The sequence below is a fragment of the Simochromis diagramma genome, unplaced genomic scaffold (assembly GCF_900408965.1).
Source record: "Simochromis diagramma unplaced genomic scaffold, fSimDia1.1 OVJJ01000079.1, whole genome shotgun sequence".
Lineage (NCBI taxonomy): Eukaryota > Metazoa > Chordata > Actinopteri > Cichliformes > Cichlidae > Simochromis > Simochromis diagramma.
The window spans coordinates 3,198,436-3,218,514 of NW_024387075.1; the positions used below are offsets into that span (position 1 = coordinate 3,198,436).

The following is a 20,079-nucleotide window of genomic DNA, read 5'->3' on the forward strand; positions in this document are numbered from 1 at the left end:
CTTCCACAGGGGAGAAAATCAGCCCGGTAAAAAGGACTTGGGCCTTTGATTTGATAGCTGCTGCTGATTAGATCTCCGAGCAGCTCTGAGCCTGAATGCTGAGCAGACTTCAAGATGCATTTGATGCAGTGTTGAGGGTTTGAAGAGAAAGACAACACATGAAAATACAGATATAGTTTAGTTTTTTCTAATCCATGCACACCTGGCATGATGTTGTTTTTACATCATTTTCCTCCCATGATTGGATTAATCTGGATTTGATACTTACCACGTGTAAAGTGATCTCATACGTGTGTATGAGGACATCTGTGGGATGACTTATAAAGGAGACACTGCAGGATTAGATACGCTTTTATCGCATTTTCAATGATATTTCACATCTAATTTCTCCTTCTTTAATTTCCGGAGACTATTGAGTTAGATAATGTATTTTAGGTGTAAAATGTTCTGCTGCAAAAAAGAAAAAAAAAGTCAAAACAATGATGAAAACTTGCTTAAAATGTCTCTGATGTCATCTGAAACTCTTATTAGGCAACAGGATTATTAGATTTTTCTCACTTATATTATACCCCAAATATAAATCTGTGGTTTTAGTAATAACATTCCATAGAAAAAAAAAAACACCTTCCTCCAATTTATGATTATATATGTAAATATTTTAATATTTTATATATGTATATATTTTAAACATCAATCACAACATCACCTGCAGCCTACAGTATATACAGTTGCAGTTGAACATACATAGAATTAAGGCCACTTCCCTGATACTGTGACATAACTGTGTTGTGTGGCTCTGCCTGTTCTCACTCCTTTGCACACAATCGCACGCACAGCTTTTCCAGACTGATCCCACACGGACAGTGACGTACACAGGGCGTGACAGAGAACTTGTTGTTGGCTATAGAGACGAATTACTGACTGCATTGACTTTGCGGGCCTCCTCGAGATCTCAGGCACAGTCTCTCTCATTTTACGTCTGCGCTTCCAGTCTTCTCCCGGGTGACTTAAGGGTACAGGGTAATTACTGCCAAAATGACTCTCAGCAGGTTCATATGAATAAAATGCTTTCTAAAGCACTGTGTTGGCCTCAGACTCCACTGCATCCTTTCCATGTAGGCTTTCTGACTGAACTACAGTTTTCTTTTTTCTCTCACACAGCTAACATATCAGAGTCAAATCACTCGCACATTGCTGTGGTTATTAGAAAATATTTGAACAGATTTCTTTGGCTTTTAGTGTCCTACTTTGACAGCATGTGTTTTACTCCAGAGTGTATGTAACATTTTCTCTCCTTCATCTGAATGTACCTCCGCCACAGTGAACAATATAGTGCTGCAAAGAAGAAACCCATATTTGCATGCACATCAATGTTTAACTGTGTCTCCAGTTCAGGTTTTATTGGAAGCATAGTGCTGCCTTTACAATTACTAAGCCTGGAGCAACAAAGTCATGCTGAAGGTGACTTTTAATCGTACCGATCACAGTTGGATGAGCGTTGGCCTTTCAAGGTACTGAACCAGCCACCTTTTGTAATTTAGTTGCTAGCGGGGCGTGTAATCGCCTTACTCATTAAATGCACTGTGCTTGCTGGTGAATGCAAAGGTTCAGCTGCATTTCTTAAAAATGTTGATTATTTAAAAAATATAAAATCCTCAAACTGGAGAAACTTGAATCAGAAGTCCACAACTTTCTGATAGTGGTTATTAGTTATTTAGTTTTTTGTTTATCTATTTACCCATTACCTGTAGTTTAAGTTTTTTTATTGAATTCTCTCAACAGGTAATGTGCAAAAGTCTTGAAGCAGCCCTCTTGAACCACTTTTTCAAAAGTCTTTAAAGTAATCTTGAGCAATAGCTCTTCTGGCTTTCTAAAGGTCTTTCAAAAACCTTTGCACATGTTGTTTGTCAAGCCACTTAACACTGACCTATGATTCAATCAAGTATAAAAAGGCACCCAAGTGAAAAGATGAACCACTGTTGTGCCTACACTCAATAAATATAAGAATAATTTAGCAAAGAGCGATTTTGAAATTCTATCTTTATGCACTTTGTTTTTAAAAGACTTGGTACAATATGAAACACATATTGGTTATTAGGTAGTGATGACATGATATTTTAGGCTCTTGTTTTTTCCATGTGGACTGAAAAATTATCTTACCTGTCCAGCTCATAAAAGGTAAGTTGGAAAAAATGCATACAATTTTCCACGCCAGGCAATATCGCCAGCAAATGTAGCTGAATGATATTAAAAATATATAAATAAATAAGATGATCAGTCAAATTTATTATAGAAGAGGGAGACGTCAGCTGCACTTTTATGGACGATTTGAAATTCATAAATAAAAGATTCTGGATGAAGATGTCCTAATGAGTTAAAAATGCAAATACCTCCAAGATGTAGCGACAAGATGCCATGAATTTGCTTCTTTTGATGCGCAACATAAAGTCAGGATGGTGTACACACACACACACACACACACACAAAACTCCCATTATGTTCTCCATGTTTGCTCTCTCTTGCCAAGTTCATTCCTTCGCTGTGATTCATGGCCGTAATCCTAACTCTTCAAAATGCACCATGCATCAAAAAACAAGCACACAAACAAACAGAGAGGCTATTCAAAGATGTCAAACTAAGCACCAACTCTACGATTTAGACCACAAACCGAGACCAGGCTTTACACAAAGAATTATGTATGTCATTATTTCTGCCACATTTAGATGTATTTACAGGAGTAGGAATGGCTTTAACACTAACACCAAATTTTTCTTCTAGTTTCTTGAAACCTATGAGAGATCTCAGAATCAGCTGCGTGGCTTGTCAAATGTTGACAGTGATCTTAACCAGGTTGCAAAAACCCACCAGTTAACAGAACAGGCAGGCTGCAAGCTTAATTGAACTATAAAGTAGCCATCCTTAACCTCTGCTTCTGCATGCAAAACTGTCTGCCTGTTGACTGAGATAAATATAATTCAAATGAAAGAAAGAAAAAAAAAACAAATATAGGCAGATAAGAAAAAAATGATTTGAAGTAAAACCGATGATGAGAGACGGTGCGACTCAAAGTGGAATGACTGCTCCAGTTTTTCATTTGTGCTGGTATCTTTCATATCAAACACATCAATACTTTGATTATTAATAACAAATTGTAAGCAGTTTTTGTGGTCTTTCAGTTGATACACTAATGCCCTATATTGTAAATGCATTAAGAAGTCAAGGCAAACACAGAAAAGGGAGAGTAGGGCAGAGACCAAGGAACACTCGAGCTTGTAACATGTGCAGTCAAACTGCATGAAGTCAGTTTCTCCACAGGTGGATCCGGCCTCTGTTTGGACTGCTTTCCATTTGGCTCTGTCATTTGGAAAGCAAAAGTTTCTCTCTGCTTTCCCCGAGTCATTCCTTTGTTCTTTTGCTTTTCTCCAACAACACAATGAAGTTGTGTGTTTGCAGACAGATCCCAACCGACTCTTCCCACAGGACAGTTTTTCTCCTTTGTCCTTCTGACTTCTCATACTTTGCACAGAGCATACATCGCAAACATCTTTACTTACTGTCTGACAGGACCTTCACTTTAATTAAAAGGCAACTGCAGTGACTTTGTTTAAGTCATACAGCTGCAGAATGTCCTGATGACGCCAAGGCTGGATCAGCTTTTTCTGCTGTTAGAACTTGTGACCTTTACGGTACAGGACTGTGCTGCCAATCACCGCCGCTCTTGTGTACTCTCAGCAGGTACCAGGCACTCACCACACACAAAATATAACAACAATTAATCCGCCTCCACCCCCCCACCCCCCGCCCTTATGCTCACCCTCTTTAACAATCTCGATAGCATCTCTCCTTGTCGACAAGTTCATTCTTTCACCGTGATTCATCGCCCTAATCTCAACTCTTCCAGTTGCACCAAGCATTTCAACCCCCCCCCTCCCACACACAGAAAAACGATAAGAGGTGGTGCACGCATCTCGTTATGAATCAAATAAAATGGAGAAAGTGGGTACTTCTTCATGTATTTTACACAAATCTATTAGGCTATTTAATTACATTTTGAAACATCGAAAGCCCAGATTCCCATCACTCGTTGCTCTGAGAACTACAGCCAACACCCACATTTGAGTGTATTGTTCTTCAAAATTCAATAAGGACAAAAGCAACAGACAGCTCCAAATCAATTATACTCAACAAAAAACTTTCCTAATCATCAAGATACCAATCTTGATGAGGTAACTAATCTTGTTTTTCCATTTAACTAGATCGTAATTCCACTTGCATGTGACTGAATATTTTTCGGTTGGCTGTTTCCAGATAGGAAATTAAAGGGAGTCTTTTTCAGTAACTTTAGCCATTACAAACAGTGCTGCTCATCACTAGCACACTAATAAAATGCAAGAATAAGATAATGTATGAGCACCCTACTGGCATATGAGGCTATGCAGACAACAATACCTTTCCTGCTTCCTGTGAGGGAAGAATCAATGTCATCAATAACACATAACTTTGTTTGAAATGCTATTCTTGTACTACAGAAAATACTTACAGTAAGTGGACTTATGCCAATGAAGCAAAGCTGTTCTGGCAAAGCTTGTAACACAAACATTTAAGCTCTGCCCACAGTGGTGCGCTTGCATAAGTTTACCATGTGGAAATGTTTGGATGAGCACAGTGAGCGTTTGTGCAAGAGTGGGTTTCTATGCGTTTCTATTTTGAGCTGGTTTTAGTGCCATGCAGGTGTCTCTATTGGCAGAACCCTGTGCTGAGTCTGTGTACGACGTGTGCCAAATCAAATATGGGCACACGCTCCCATCAAGTGTTTGTTTGGTCTGAAGTGAATGCAACTGAGGCTGACACCTCAACCTCGACTGCTCTCATCATGTCTGTGTGTATGTCTGTCTGCATAGTACTGTGTACAAGTCTTGAACTACCCCTTTACATTGTATTGTCGCAAATTGCGCAAATATACATGGAATAAGGCAAACAGACATGTCTTATGGCCACATTTTTTTAGAAACACCGTGATCTTCAAGAATAATTCTCCAGGCTTTTTTAAGGGCATTAAAAGTGCAAAGTTGCTGGCTGCCTTTTGTTCGATTCTCTATCAAGATGATTAACAATGAGGAATCAAGAACCGGTTCTTGTAGAAAACCATTCCCAGGTAGTCCAATTCCTGGGAATTGTTAGACTGCCTGCTTATTGATCCCAGTTATCGGTTCTTGCACTTCCACTACAATCTGTTGATTTCAGTTTGCATGTCAGAGGAGGAAAACACCAACACAGTCTAGAGCATGAATATGGCCATTTACTTTTATTGCACAAATGAATGAGATAAATAGTAAAGTGGAAAACTGCATCCAGGACAGAAACAGCGACATTATGCTACTAACACAACCTCGTTTCTTTACAAGCATTTACCAAGACAACATGCTAACGCTAAGCTAGCCAAGAACCCAAAATGAAAGCTGAGTGAATGCCGAGCCCAGCAGTCAGACCCTTAACTCCAACAGGTAACAAACTGATGACCCATCAGCAGAGGTAACGCGTTACTGTAATCCGATTACTTTTTTCAAGTAACGAGTAAAGTAAGGGATTACTATTGCAAAAACAGTAATTAGATTACCGTTACTTTCCCGTAGGAACGCTGCGTTACTGCGTTACTAAAACCGTGATTTTTTTGCGAGAACGTCTCATGACAGTGACGTAAGCGAGTGCGACGCTGATGACAACAGCTGTGTGCAGATCAACAATGGATAATATATCGAGTGCGGGAGAGAGTATGAGCATGCGGCGTTTAAAGCGTGGAAGTACTGACCTTACTTTGAGTACTGACCTTACATCGTGCGTGGGAAGAAAACTTCTTTTTACACCGAAGAAAAACCCCTAAACTTCCGAGCAAGCACCGAGTGCGCTACGACATAATGGGAAACTCACAGAGAAACTCGCGGATTCTTCCACTGACCGCTGCTGCACACCTGCACCAGAGCAAACCTCCGCCTACCCCAGTCCTGCTTTACAGGTGAAAATAGAGCAAAAGGACCGCTGAGTCTTTGATGTTATTTATTTTCTGCTGTGTTTTACTTGCATCTATTTGAAAGACTGAGTGTAAACACAAAACATATTTTATTTTATGTGCTGGAATGTGCAGAAAATAGGTTTAAATATTAAACAAATTTCTTCCAGTCAGAGAATGTTGCATATAATTAAATTTTTGCTTGATGCATAAAGTTAAAAGATTAAAACTAATAAAACAAGTTTTAAAAAGAGACTTTTCCATTTGATTACATTTTGTATGATGGATTATGTAGAAAAAGTAGAATTGGGCTGAAAGATCTATCGCTTTATCACCTATTCAGGTTGTAAATCGTGTTTTTAAAAAGTAACTAAGTAATTAATTACTTTTGAAAATAAGTAATCAGTAAAGTAACGGGATTACTTTTTTGGGGAAGTAATCAGTAATTAGTTACTGATTACTTTTTTCAAATAACTTGACCAACACTGCCCATCAGGCTGCAGCCTCACTTTCTACCTGTTCATGTACCTTGTTTCTACTAAGAGAAAGATCTTAGAGACGTGTGTCCTCATTAAGGATTTAGTACCATGAAAGTAAAGTAACGACAAGTATAACAAATGACTTTTTCCTGGGAGTAATTAAGGAACATTACTGCATTACTTTTAAGAAAAGTGTCCAGTGTAATATGTGTAATAATGACTTTTTTGACTCATGACTCCTAATCACAACAAAGAGGGGAAATACCTCAACAAACACGCAGAAAACATTTGCACCACAGCATGCAACTAATCTGTATGAATGCAAATTCTTTACTCCTGCTTAGTATTGATGGTGGCTTTCCAAATGGAGGTGGTTACATTGTAGCACATACTGTACATACTAAGTCATAGTACATGCATACATATTTACACAGTCTGGTTCTTGAACTGATATCTATGCTTCGAAATGCCTTTTGTTCTTAGTTAACTGAATGTCCTTCCTGTTCTGTACACCAAGGCAGTTTTAGAACAATATTTGCTGTAATGTAATAAACTGACCAGTCATTAAGCAACAGAACAACAAGTTACTGTTTATGATGTTATTTTTTTATTGTTTATGAGCTAATACTGTAAAGTGCAGTTGGCTAAGAAAGTTGAACTCTCTAATTACAGATGATGGTAGGAGGAATATACAAAATGACTTACAGCCTGTGTCATCCTATCAGTTTTTGTTTAAGTGGCACAGTTTAGCTGTTACTGTTCTACTCTGTGATATTTTCACACTCACATGTTTTGTCTCTCTACCTTGACGTGATCTCTTACCGCTCTCAGTAGCCTTTTCTGCTCCTTGAAGGTGGCACAGCAGCCCAGCACGCCTGTTACCATGACGATGACTCCAGCCAGGACCAGTATGTAGGCGGAGGCAGCGTAGGTCTTGGAGGAGAGAAGGCTGATGTAGTCGCTCTTCAGGACCAAGGTCCAAACACCCACCGCCATTACAACGCCCCCTGCCAACTGGGAGAAGAGCACATGATGAGTTCAGTTTCTGCCAGCGGCCAGCCTGGGAAACGAGAACCACGACTGTGGTGCAGAACACTGAACAACACTGAAGCTGAGAGTGATAAAAAAGCTTTCAATTATTAATCTCCCAAGTCGGCTTCAGAGTGACAAAGTAGGAGCCTAAAATTAATATCTGTCAAAAATACGACCCACCGCTGCCACACAGGATCCAGACCTGAATCAGTTTCTGTTGTGAGATAACTGAAGGTTGGGGTTGTGGTGCTGTGGTGACATGTTTAAAGAGAATACAAACTCAGCCCCAGCGACAGATCAATCGTTTCTCGACAGAAAGAATTTGAAACTAAATCACGCACTTTAACTGTTTAATGATTTTCATTTAAGGAACCGCTGCTTCTTTGTTATTTATAGTTCTTTTTGGACGGTGACCAAACAAGCAAAGTAATGAAGTTCTTGGCTAGGCTCAGGCTCGAAGAATTGTGAATGACATTTGTTTGCTGTTATTAACATTTTACGCATTAAATGTCAAAAATAATTGCCTAATTTATTCAAATAAAACTATCATTAGCTGTGGCACTTCTTTAACAATTTTCAATTTCAAACATTTTTAAAGCAACCATATGGTTTACTGCCTGATTAATTAAAGAGAATTAGTCATTAAACCCAGCACGAAACTACCACCATTGTCTCACATCTTCGGCATTACCCGAGCTAACAGTTAAAGAGAATATGAGGAGAATTAAATCAATACAATATTAGCAAGACGAGTCAGCAGATGGTGCAGCAGTGCAACAGAAATCTGTCTTCATGCCAACGCAGTCAATCTAACTGCCTGCCTAATTTAGATTTAATTTAAAAGAGAGGATGATGGCCACAGAAACTAGACACTGACTCAGACAGAACCACACCCAGAAACAGTGGCAGTAAAACACCAAACAAAGGTGTAGCACAACAGCCTTCACTCTTCACTCGTAATCTATTTATACTGTTTACTTTTAGTGGCAATCAACCAGTAGATTATATTGATTCAGAGTGAACCATCGTTTTTAGGGTTGGGCAGTTTGGCCTAAACCATGCCATCAAAATTCCCCGCACAGCACATCAAGTCCACTGGACCCCTTTGCTTTAGGGTTCAGGTTTTTCTTTAGTTTATTACCTCTCTGTATTCAAAAGCTGTATAAAAGACATGCAAGCTTTAGTGACCCCCAGTGGCAGCAAGCTGTAATAGGGGAAGAATCTGACAGTCGAGAAGGTCTGAACAAATAGGAAGCTTCCTCTGTCTATCTTTAACAAAGTTTAAGTTATCACTGATCCCCAAATGTTACATTTCTTTTTAATATTTACTCCAAGGAGTAGTTTGTTTAAAGGGCAACGTACTGCACTGTAATGTAGTGTCTGTTTGTTTGTATTTAAAATATTGTAGATATGAAGCAGATGTTTGATGATATTTAAAAGGTCATATACAACACAAAATGATACAAATATTTTTATGCATGAAATGTAAAATTTTTGCTCATTTTTAATCAGGGAGTGTCCTGAAAATACTGCATCACTGTCACAACTGTAAAAACTAAAACCCCAAAGATGTAATGGTCCAGGTCGAAATAAAACACTTAAAAGAACCCAAACTGATCTTGCAGTGTTTTTACTTTATGAAAAACCTGCAATGTCTGAGTAAATCTTAATCTTATTTTAAAAATATTTACCTTTTTTGTTCTTCACTCAATTTGAGTTCAATCTGCGTGTTCAGTTCTCTTCAAATTTGATCAAACCACGCACTTCAATAAAAGCCCAGACACTGTGACCATATGTTACTCCTGGGGTAAATGGACGGCTGCCATTTAGCGAAATGCTTTATAGTGTGGCAAAGTGTTCATTTTGGTGTCTGAACTTCAGTCAAGATATTTCTGGCTGCAATGACTGTTGCTATATACCTTTTTCCAAACTGATTTAATAACCACCAGAGACCATGTAAATAACTGCAAGGCAAATTTCAAACGATTTGGTTTAGTGTGAAACATTCACACGGCTGTAACTCTGGCACTGAAGATGCTCTATTTGTCTGCCAATTTGAGAAAGATCTGATTCTTTGGCAGACAGATGATTATCACATATGGGCAGAGCTGCAAGTGTGACTTCACACCAAGAATGAGTGGGGTTCAAACAGTAAGGGTGCCACACTGATGTTTGACTCTTATTTTACACACGCATTCAGATGATGAGTTCAGAACAACACATTCTTGACATTGGAAAGTCTGAGGGAAATAAGCCTTTGTCCTCTGTAAAAATATGCAGCTTGGCTTTGACTACATGAACTGGAATAGCAGCAGGCATTTATCTACTGCCCGAATAAAGAAGGCTTTGTTAATGTCCTCAGAGAGGGTTTTCGAGCCAATTTCTCCTATTTATATCATATTACCAAAAAGAGCTGGTTAATATGAAGGTATACTGTGTGTATGCATATTAGTGTGAAAGGAGAGAGACTCTTACAGCTTTAATTTGTTAAAGCTTGTGTGAAAACTTGTGGCTTTCAAGTATGTTCCCCTCACCTGATTTGTGGGGGAATGTTGTTATAATTAATAAAATTAGCAGCTAAGCCAACAGGTAAAACATATACAATTCCATTGGATTTCTTTAAAAAAGAAAAAGAAAAAAAATACCCCTGTATTGGTGTTGTTCTTACATCATCTCACCAGCCAGAATCCACCAGAAGGGTGTAGAAGTCACACATGCTTAAGAGGCAGTACCAGCAGTGGGAGATAATATATTTAAAGCAAAGAAGATGGTCGTGACCAACGATGGTATAAAGTACATTCTAGGCCCCTTGTATGCCAGAAATGATTAAGCTAGGTGCCTGATATCTATTTACACGCAAATGTGTTAGTAATGTCTCTTTAAATGGTTCCCTGTGACTGTATTTGTGGTTGCTTAAAACAAAATATCGCCCTCTGCTGGTACTGCAGCTTACTGCAACTTGAACATCCTGTCCATTTCACGCTTACGAGAGGCAAAGCGTGACATCCACACAGTGGACCAGCATCTATTACACGCTTTGCTGTGACATTGTGTTGCATCTTAATGATGTCAGCACTGCAACTGACCAATGACAGTGCCTGAGCATTCAGTTAGCATTAGCAAGAAGTTAGCTAATGCTATTAACGAACTATCACTAGCAAACTAACATTAATAACCTAAATTTGGCTAACAGCAAAACTGACTTGATAATATATTTTTATATTGCATAAATTAATAAAGAAAACACTTGAAATACTTACCAAAAGAGGTAAGTATTTCACGATAACGTGACTGGTCAGTTGCAATATTGATCCTGGACCAACATTATTATGATGATGCAGGAACAACACCACCACAGTGATATCAGATATAACAAAAAAAATCTGTCCAAAGCATTTGTGCATCTGTGCTCAATGCAAACATTTCAACAGTTAATTCCTCGGCACAGGCTCGAGGTCGCTTAAATGAAAACTTACCCAAAAGAGAAAGTTGAAAGCAAACAGCAGGTATTTCAGGCAGATGGTCCCACATGTTTCCTTTTTCTCCTCTAAGACCCCCATGCTACAACAGACAGCAGATTTTCAGTCAGTTATAATGGTTTCATAACGGAACAGCATTTTCAGTTCTGTTTATACAGTCAGTACACAAGCACTCACTACAATCTCCAGCTTTCACACATACAACTAATAACTATAAATGTGATTATAGTACAAATAAAAACGTATTTTACTACCATTAAACAAAGCCGTTATCTTACACCTTTAAAAAAACAGAGCAAATTTATTTTCTAAGCCACCGGTTGGTAACCTTTACAATCAAAAGACATTTTTGTGTAATTTTTAACCAAAAGAAATCAATGTGGAGTCACAAAACATATTTGAGCCTAACAATAAATCTTTTAACATGTGACTACTCTGCAGTCACTGCCCAAAAAAAGGGAAGAACAATGAAAAGAAAAAAAAGTTAAAGACCAACGAGAGATGAAGCATACCAGTAAGCTAACAGCACGGGTGGTGAACAAATAAATGTGCTTACTGTTGTTTTCCATGGCAACCTTTCATTTTTTTGTTTTTGGAATTGACAAGTAAGCAGATAAAGTGCCAGGTGATAGACTATAGCTATGACAAACATTTATAGTTAACAAAATATTAAAACGTCTTTTTAATTTGATTATAGCGCACACATTTTTACAACTGCAGAATGTAAAGAATTGCTAAAGAAAGTATAGAGACATAAAAATGTTAACATTCATGTTCATTTCTAAAGTTATATTAATGTAGTTTTTACCAGAACCACAGGAAGCCACTGAAAATGGGCAAAAGGGTCACAGGTTTGAGACATTATGTGAACCCTTCACACACTGAAAACACAAAGTTACTACTTTGATTAAAGTCAGAATATCAATTTAAACTCTGGCTGCCATATAAATTGATATTCTGACTCACTGTGTCGTCATGTATGACAATCAAAATCTAAGAAGCTAAGACCAGAGGAACTTCCCATCACTGATTACATTTTAAACTGTGCTGGGACTGGAACACACTCTTTGGCTTGATGGTTAGACACTTTACCAGATTTCTTCTGTTAAAGTAACAAAACACAAACATACCAAAGTTAATCATATGGTTTCACAGGGTTTTGTGCTAGGGCTGATATATTTCAGATTCTCAAGGTTGCCTTCCAGCACTCTGAAATACCTCCAGTGTAACCAAAATGCTGCTGTACTGATGGGAAGTAGCCAGTGAGATCAGATTTCTCCAAATTTTATTTTCTCTTTCTTAATGATCAAGTTTCGTCATGTCTTAAAGACCTCGTATCCCAACAGAGCACTTTGCTCTCTGAGTGCAGGCTTACTTTTGGGACTTAGACATTTCAAAAGTAGAATGAGAGGAAATCTCCTGATAGCCAAAAGTGTTGATTGCTTAAAAAGTGAAGCAGGGTCTTGACCTTACTATCTTAAGTGCCCTGAGATGACTTATGTTGTCATTTGGTGCAATATAAATAAAACAGAAAAGGAGTGAAATATTTTAAAAGGCTTTTAACAAATGAGTTGTTACAAAGCTAATGTAGTATGTGGGGGAGTGAGCACCAGATCAGCAGTGTAGGCAGAATCAGCAAGCTGAGTTATTACATGTATATGCAGAGAGATCCATGACTAAGCAGTGAGTAGGAGCTGAGCAGTAGCCAACGGCTGCAAATTATAACCACCCGCTTCTTAGTTCTTTAGTGCCTGATACCAGAATCCAACACTTGTTTAATATTATATGAATGTTTTAAACAGAGTGGATTTCATAAATCTTATTACTAATACTACAAATGAAAATCAACCTGCATTAGTGCTTAATGGCTACATTTTTTCTTTATATTTGATCCCATCTATATTTAAACACAGGCACTGTATTAAAATCTGAGAGCAGTCTCATTACAACTCAACTTCATAAAGTTTGAAGTTTTATAGATCCCATTGTCTAAAACAACATACTGCTTCCCTGTAAATCTTTGTTTCCCACATCTCCCATCCACTTTTTTTTCACGCTACAAACTTGCAAGTCAGGCCCAGGCTTGCACTCCTCTTCTTTCCCTCCCGACTCTCCCATCTGCTTTCCCACCCCCACATACTGCAGACTACCGTCAATTTAGACATGGGCTGTGCATGAATGAGTGAGTATGTCTGGTCTCCGTTGGTTGGCCATCTGTTATGGTGGTCTCTCTCTTGGTGTGCTCCTGTTAATTAAATTTAAACAAGACATAACTGACAACTCCTCCTTTTACTTTTCAGGGTTGGATATTAGTCTGCTGAGCCAAGAGGAGCAGTCATCTGTTTAAGTGTCTCAAAGCTTTCTTTTTAAAATGGAAAAAAGCACTACAGGAGAAACAGCACTTCTGTGAAGTGGGTTTACTTTCAAAGGGCACAATTCCACAGCTATGTGTCATGCCATCTTTGGTTTGTTTCAGGATGAGGTGTCTTTACTCATCAGGAAATTAAACAAGACTACCTCTTGGTAAATAAAGCCAACATGCACCACCTGTCTGACACACTCATGTCCATGAGCTAACAGCAGTCTTGTCTGCTGTGTGAGATTACAGTGGTGAATCACTTGGAACGGGTGCAGAAAGGATTTTTTATAATCCACATAAGTGTACAGATTTTTTAAAGTGCTACATATGTTGCAGGTTAGTGAAGGTTGATCAAGCATTTTGTTTTGTACTTGATATAAAGCACCAACCACCAGTTTTAAACATACATTTGATCACTGTATTTGACAGCTTTACATATGATGAGAAATGTTCTGAGAAAGGAAACTGTAAGATTTGTGAGGCCTGTCCTTCTAAGATCTCCCATATGTAACCTTCATTTGTTTTTGTTGCTGTAAACCACTCTAGTGTCACTTTCTAGTGTCATACCTATAAAATGTTGCTACTTCTAATTTATCTTTACATGCAAAAACTACATTTTAGAAATTTCCATCCAAAATGCTACAGCCTCGTCCAGCATTTCCATAAAAGCATATAATGTACACAGCAACCTGTTTGTGGACATTTTAAGACCTACGTGCAACCTACTTGTGACTGATGAAAACAGAGGCCCACTGTTTTTGGGAAGCTAAACATGTTTCAAAATTTACTTTTTACTCTTTTTAAGGGGAACCCTGCTCCATTTTGGATGACATTCACATACACAGCACTGTACGTTCGGCTTACCACAGTAGTTTAACAATACATGTGTGCAAACTGGGATCGATAAGCATAAATACTTCATTAATGAGCTGTTATAGCTGTGCGATAGTGTCATGTTGCGTTGGGATCGGCGCGGCTTCAAACAGAAAACCTAAAGCTTCGCGATAATACCAAGATTAGCCCATTAAAGCATATTAGCCACGTTAGGTAGCATTGGCCACAAGGAAAAGTCCCCCTAGCTAACCATATCTATTAAATAAAACAAATGAAATAAAAGCAATATTGTATGTTTTTTTCTGTGGTTTTTAACTTACGTTACACAACTCTTTTGCTGCTGTAGTGTAAGCTAACGCTACACTTATAAAACTGTCCTTTGCGGCTGTAAATGTTAAAACAGCCATTCTCCCACTACGTCCAGATGAACAGAATCAACTTTAGGGTTTTACACAGCCATGTTTTCCCCTCAAAACGACCTACTTTTTTACGCTATATCATCTTAATAAAAGAGTGCATGTAAGCCAAGCTTCCATCAGAAGCAATTAAACCTTTCGCTTAGTTCACAAAATATTCCAATACCACCTCAACGGGCCACTGCGGCACCGCAGCATACGCTAACCTTTGTACGCAGACTACTTCCTGTTTCTACTTACCTGCCGTTCTTCTAGCTGCTATCGACGAAAGAAATGTGTGGGTATTCCTAAAGGACGCCTTTTCCAAGGATAAAGACGTTTTTCAGATGGAAGTGAAGCTAGAGGGCAGGGAATCAAAACGCTGAGCTCACGCAGTCAGTAAGGCTGAAGCTGCTGGGTGCTGACTCCACCCCGGGCCACCTTGCACGTTTACTGAGTTTTTCACGTCCCGGGGCGATGCTTTGTGTAGTAAGAGCAGACAGTCACAGGGAGGAAAGAGGGAAGCCGAGAAAGACAGGATCTAGGATCTAAGTGCATTTGTAAGGCTTGTTAAAAATGCGGGACTAAACATTTGAGTCGCAGAAATATACTCTTGTATAAAGAGTATAAAGAAAGTTGAAGAATAATTACATAAGACTTATTTTTCAAATATAATGATAAAACTTGAAACAAATGTAAAATTAAACACAGCAATCTGGGCTTATATCTTGCCCTATGAAGAAGTCACCCGTTGTCTCATTTCTAAAAAAAAAAATAAAAAAAAAATAAATTATATTTTACTAGTTGAGATTAGTATTTAGTAATTATGATTGATTCGATGCAATCTACCCTTAAAAATTTAAGTTAAATTTTATTTGATCACAAATCACAACAACAGTCAATTCAGTGTGCTTTATATTGTAAAGACCCTACAATAACAGAGAGAAAACCCCAACAACCCTTTGAGCAAGCACTCTGCTACATCGGGAAAGAAAAACTCCCTTTTAACAGGAAGAAACCTCCAGCAGAAACAGGCTCATGGTGGAACAGCAATCTGCCACAACCAGTTGGGATGAGGGAAGGAAGACAGAGCAAAAGGCACGCTGTGGAAGCAATGATTACCAGAGATTACTAAAATCAGGGTTAATGGAATTGAAATTGAAAGAGTGTACAAAAATACATTTCTTGGATTGATAATTGATGATAAGCTGAGTTGGAAGTCTCATATAAACCATGTGAAAACAAAAATGTCAAAAACCATTGCTATTCTCTATAAAACAAAGCATGTCCTGAACAAAAAAAAAAAAAAAAAAAAAACCATTATACACTTTATTGTACTCTGTTGCTTCCACATATGACTTACTGTCTGGAGATATGGGGTAATGCATATAAAACGAACACTCTTCCTATTTTCAAGTTACAAAAAAAAAAAAAAAAAAAAAAAAAGAGCTATAAGAATTATAAACCAATCAAACTATATAGAACAAACTAACATTTTGTTTATTAATCCGAATACCCTGAAATTTTATGATTTAGTTGAATATGAAATGGCACAGATAATGTATAAAGCACAAAATAACTTGCTTTGCCCCAGTACTCAGAAGCTGTTCAAAGTCAGAGAGAGTCAATATGACTTAAGGGGAACAGGAAAAAAAAAAAAAAAAACAAGATAAGGACAAATATAAAGCAGAGATGTGTTTCTGTTAGAGGAAAACGCATCTTATCTAAGGTGGAAAGTTTTTTTTCTTGTTTGTTTGTTTGTTTTTGCTTTGTTGTATTATTTGCTTCGAGCCCTGTGTACAGGAGCTGCATGCAAAAAGATCTTTTGTTAAAAGGGTTGGCATAATAAGAAAATGCTTCAGCCAATACCTTTTGATTAGCCTTGTCTCATGCTTTCTTGCTTTGTGGTAGATCTTTGTTCTGTCTTCACTGAGATATTTGAATGCTAATCAATAAAATCAAATAAAAAAAAAAAAATCAATTAAATGTAGAGTGGTGTATAAACACACAGTTAATGGAAAAAGGTGAGTGAAGAAGAAACACAAGCTGATGGGAAGCCTTCAGTAGCCTGGGCCTGTTACGCTCCCCTGAGGGGTCTAGGCAGTGAGGGGGAAGTAACAAAAAGTGTCCAGGTCAGAAAAAGGAGTCAAGGAGGCAAAAGGGCTAAATTAAAGAGTTTTATTAAAGTTTCTCAACTAAAAGAGACAGACAAGCTGTTATCACCATTTAAGAAAAACAAAACTCAGGCGTTGGTCAATAAAGTAAAACGTAAGTCAAAAAGAGAGCGGCTCACTAGCTGCAAACACCACAAACACACACAGCTCACTAGCTGCAAACACCACAAACACACACAGCTCACTAGCTGCAAACACCACAAACACACACAGCTCACTAGCTGCAAACACCACAAAAACACAACACAGCTCACTAGCTGCAAACACCACAAAACACACACAGCTCACTAGCTGAAACCACTCACATGGCACTCTAGGCAGAGCTCCCCTTTCCCTGGGCTTAAATCTCTTTAATTACTGACAAGAGTCAGCTGCACAAAAGGGAAAAGGTGGCACCTCAGGCAGAAGAGGTAGTGGGACACGCCCACACAGGCACCTTCAGGAGGAGGCCCTGCTAGGGCCGTAATACCCCCTCCCATAAAGACAAACCCGTGGTTTGTCACATGATTATGATAACCAAAACAACTAATCAAGTCCGTAACCGTCGCATCAACAAATTGCAGGCTTTCCACCTACCAAACCCCATAGCAACGGTTAGGCATTGCCTGCGGAAGCTCCCAACCCCATCTCAATGGGTTCAAAATACTTACTGAGGGTTGCCGCAGACCCTCAAAACAATGTCTCATGTGATAGCCAGGGCTTTTTTTGAGCCATCACATGTGGAGAACACAGCAGGCAGTCAGAAGACCTTACTGCAACAGTTTTCAGACGATTGCTCAGGTCACGGGTACAAGCATGTTTGTTAGTCAGGGGTGCAGGTCTGAGTGGTGGTGTTTTACATGATCTGTCCACCTGCAAGTCATTTTGAGGAACTGGGACATTGTCAACCAGCAGCAGCTCAGGGCTAGTTGACCTCTTACACTGACTACAGGGTGCTACTGAGCAATTGTGCTCCAAGTTTAGCCTTTTAGTAGGCCTGGCAACCTTGTCGGTTTGAGAGCCACGACTGACTTTTCTCAAGGCAGGCCCTTTTTGCTTTGAGTGGGCTTTCTGTTTGCGTTTCAACTTCAAACAGTAAGCAACAAGGTGTCCAGGTTTGTGGCAGAAGAAACAAAGCTTTGTTTTGGGTCTCGAAACAACAACTTTTTCAGCCTGGTTAGCTGGCCCACTCTTACCTCTCCAAGATGTACTATGGCACAGAGGGGTATCACATTCTACAGCATTTATTTTATGACTTAGGGTGAATTCATCTGCCAGTGTGGCAGCCTGCTATAATGTGGAAACCCTCTGTTCACTTAAATAACAAGCAACACAGTCAGGCACTGTCTTCTTAAAGTCCACTACCAGCACAAGCTCACGTAATGACCCCAAGTCGTTAACCTGGCTTGCAGAACACCACCTATCAAAAAGCTTCGCCTTGTCCCTAGCGAAGTCAAGATAGGACTGACCCTGTGCCAACTCCAAACCTCGAAAATGCTGCCTATAGGCCTCAGGTACAAGTTCATAGGCTTGGAGGACAGCACTTTTGATCTTTTCATAAAGTGGGCCGTCCTGCCCAGACAGACCAGAACAAGCTTCCTGAGCCTTACCCATGAATTTACACAGCAACATCACCCCCCACACATCTTCAGGCCACTGTAATGCAGTTGCTATGCTTTCAAACACACTGAAGAAGCTCTCAACACTGGATTCACAGAAAACGGGAAACAGGTGGATGTTATTGCCCACAAACGAGCTTCTAGACACCTGTGCACTGATAGCTGCATCATCCATTTTGGGGGCCAGAGAAGGGTTAGAAAACACACCCTAATTAAGACACAACCACACCTCTCTGCCAACTCACTCAGAGACTACCCAATAATTAACCCATTAATGGAAAACTACACAACTTAGTTTAACTGACCAACTTACCTCTTGCAGTATACACATTAAACAAACACAACTTACCCAGGTCCTAAGCATAACAAACTTTACCTACTTATCTTCTGGAGTGTGCCGGGCTCGAGGCAACTTGAAAGGCGAAACTTCAGCGACTGGAGCCCTGAATTGCCTACCCCCAACAGGGAACTAATTCCCACCCAGAATTACTCCAAAAATAATAAAGGCAAAACAACAAAAGAGTGCCCGAAGGAAGAACTTAAAACGAAGCTCAGCTGGACACTCACCTAACTTAACTGGGAAGTTGTAGTTCTCAAAAAGGTGATAGAGCAAGATAATCAAATCCAACTTGAAGCTCCCTTTTCAAATATCCCGGACGAGCCCCCACTTGTTACGTTCCCCTGAGGGGTCTAGGCAGTGAGGGGGAAGTAACAAAAAGTGTCCAGGTCAGAAAAAGGAGTCAAGGAGGCAAAAGGGCTAAATTAAAGAGTTTTATTAAAGTTTCTCAACTAAAAGAGACGGAAAAGCTGTTATCACCATTTAAGAAAACAAACAAAACTCAGGCGTTGGTCAATAAAGTAAAACGTAAGTCAAAAAGAGAGAGCAGCTCACTAGACACAAACCCAGACACACAGCTCACTAGACACAAACCCAGACACACAGCTCACTAGACACAAACCCAGACACACAGCTCACTAGACACAAACCCAGACACACAGCTCACTAGACACAAACCCAGACACACAGCTCACTAGACACAAACCCAGACACACAGCTCACTAGACACAAACCCAGACACACAGCTCACTAGACACAAACCCAGACACACAGCTCACTAGACACAAACCCAGACACACAGCTCACTAGACACAAACCCAGACACACAGCTCACTAGACACAAACCCAGACACACAGCTCACTAGCTGTAACCACTCACATGGCACTCTGGCCAGAGCTCACCTTTCCCTGGGCTTAAATCTCTCTAATTACTGATGAGAGTCAGCTGCACAAAAGGGAAAAGGTGGCACCTCAGGCAGAAGAGGTAGTAGGACACGCCCACACAGGCACCTTCAGGAGGAGGCCCTGCTAGGGCCATAACAGGGCCAAAGGGAGGAGTCAGGGCCACCGGATGCAGGCCTAGCTATATGCTTCATCAAAAAGAAAAGTTTTAAGTCCAATCTTAAAAGTAGAGAGGGTGTCTGTCTCCCAAATCCAAAGTGGGATCTGAAGAAAGCCTGGTCTGAATCATCTTTTTTTTTTCCAAACAATCAACAAATATGTTACAATTAAGTACATTAATTTATTATTTCATTATCAAATTGATATTGACTTCAATCTAGCTTGTTCTGCTGATTCTCTGTGGTCTGCCACTGTGTATGCAATAATACATACTTACCACTAGATGACAACAGTTTCCTAGTTGCTTGACTTTAATTATCTTT

General features: G+C 39.3%; 1 protein-coding gene across 2 annotated transcripts in view; it reads right to left on the bottom strand.

Annotated features, from left to right (window-relative positions):
• Positions 1 to 20,057, bottom strand: part of LOC120742235 (CD151 antigen-like) — a 30,425-nt gene extending 10,368 nt beyond the window's left edge. Inside the window, exons 1-3 of one of the 2 annotated variants that reach the window (XM_040045416.1) lie at positions 20,034 to 20,057; positions 10,995 to 11,079; positions 7,309 to 7,500 (exon numbers count right to left, since the gene is read on the bottom strand). In XM_040045416.1, the coding sequence (XP_039901350.1) occupies positions 7,309 to 7,500; positions 10,995 to 11,078 (276 nt within the window). In that variant the 5' untranslated portion in view covers position 11,079; positions 20,034 to 20,057. Of the gene's footprint in view, positions 1 to 7,308; positions 7,501 to 10,994; positions 11,080 to 14,846; positions 15,051 to 20,033 lie in introns of those variants that run through there. The other variant, XM_040045415.1, reaches the window with a different exon arrangement.
• Between the last annotated feature and the right edge of the window lie 22 nt (positions 20,058 to 20,079).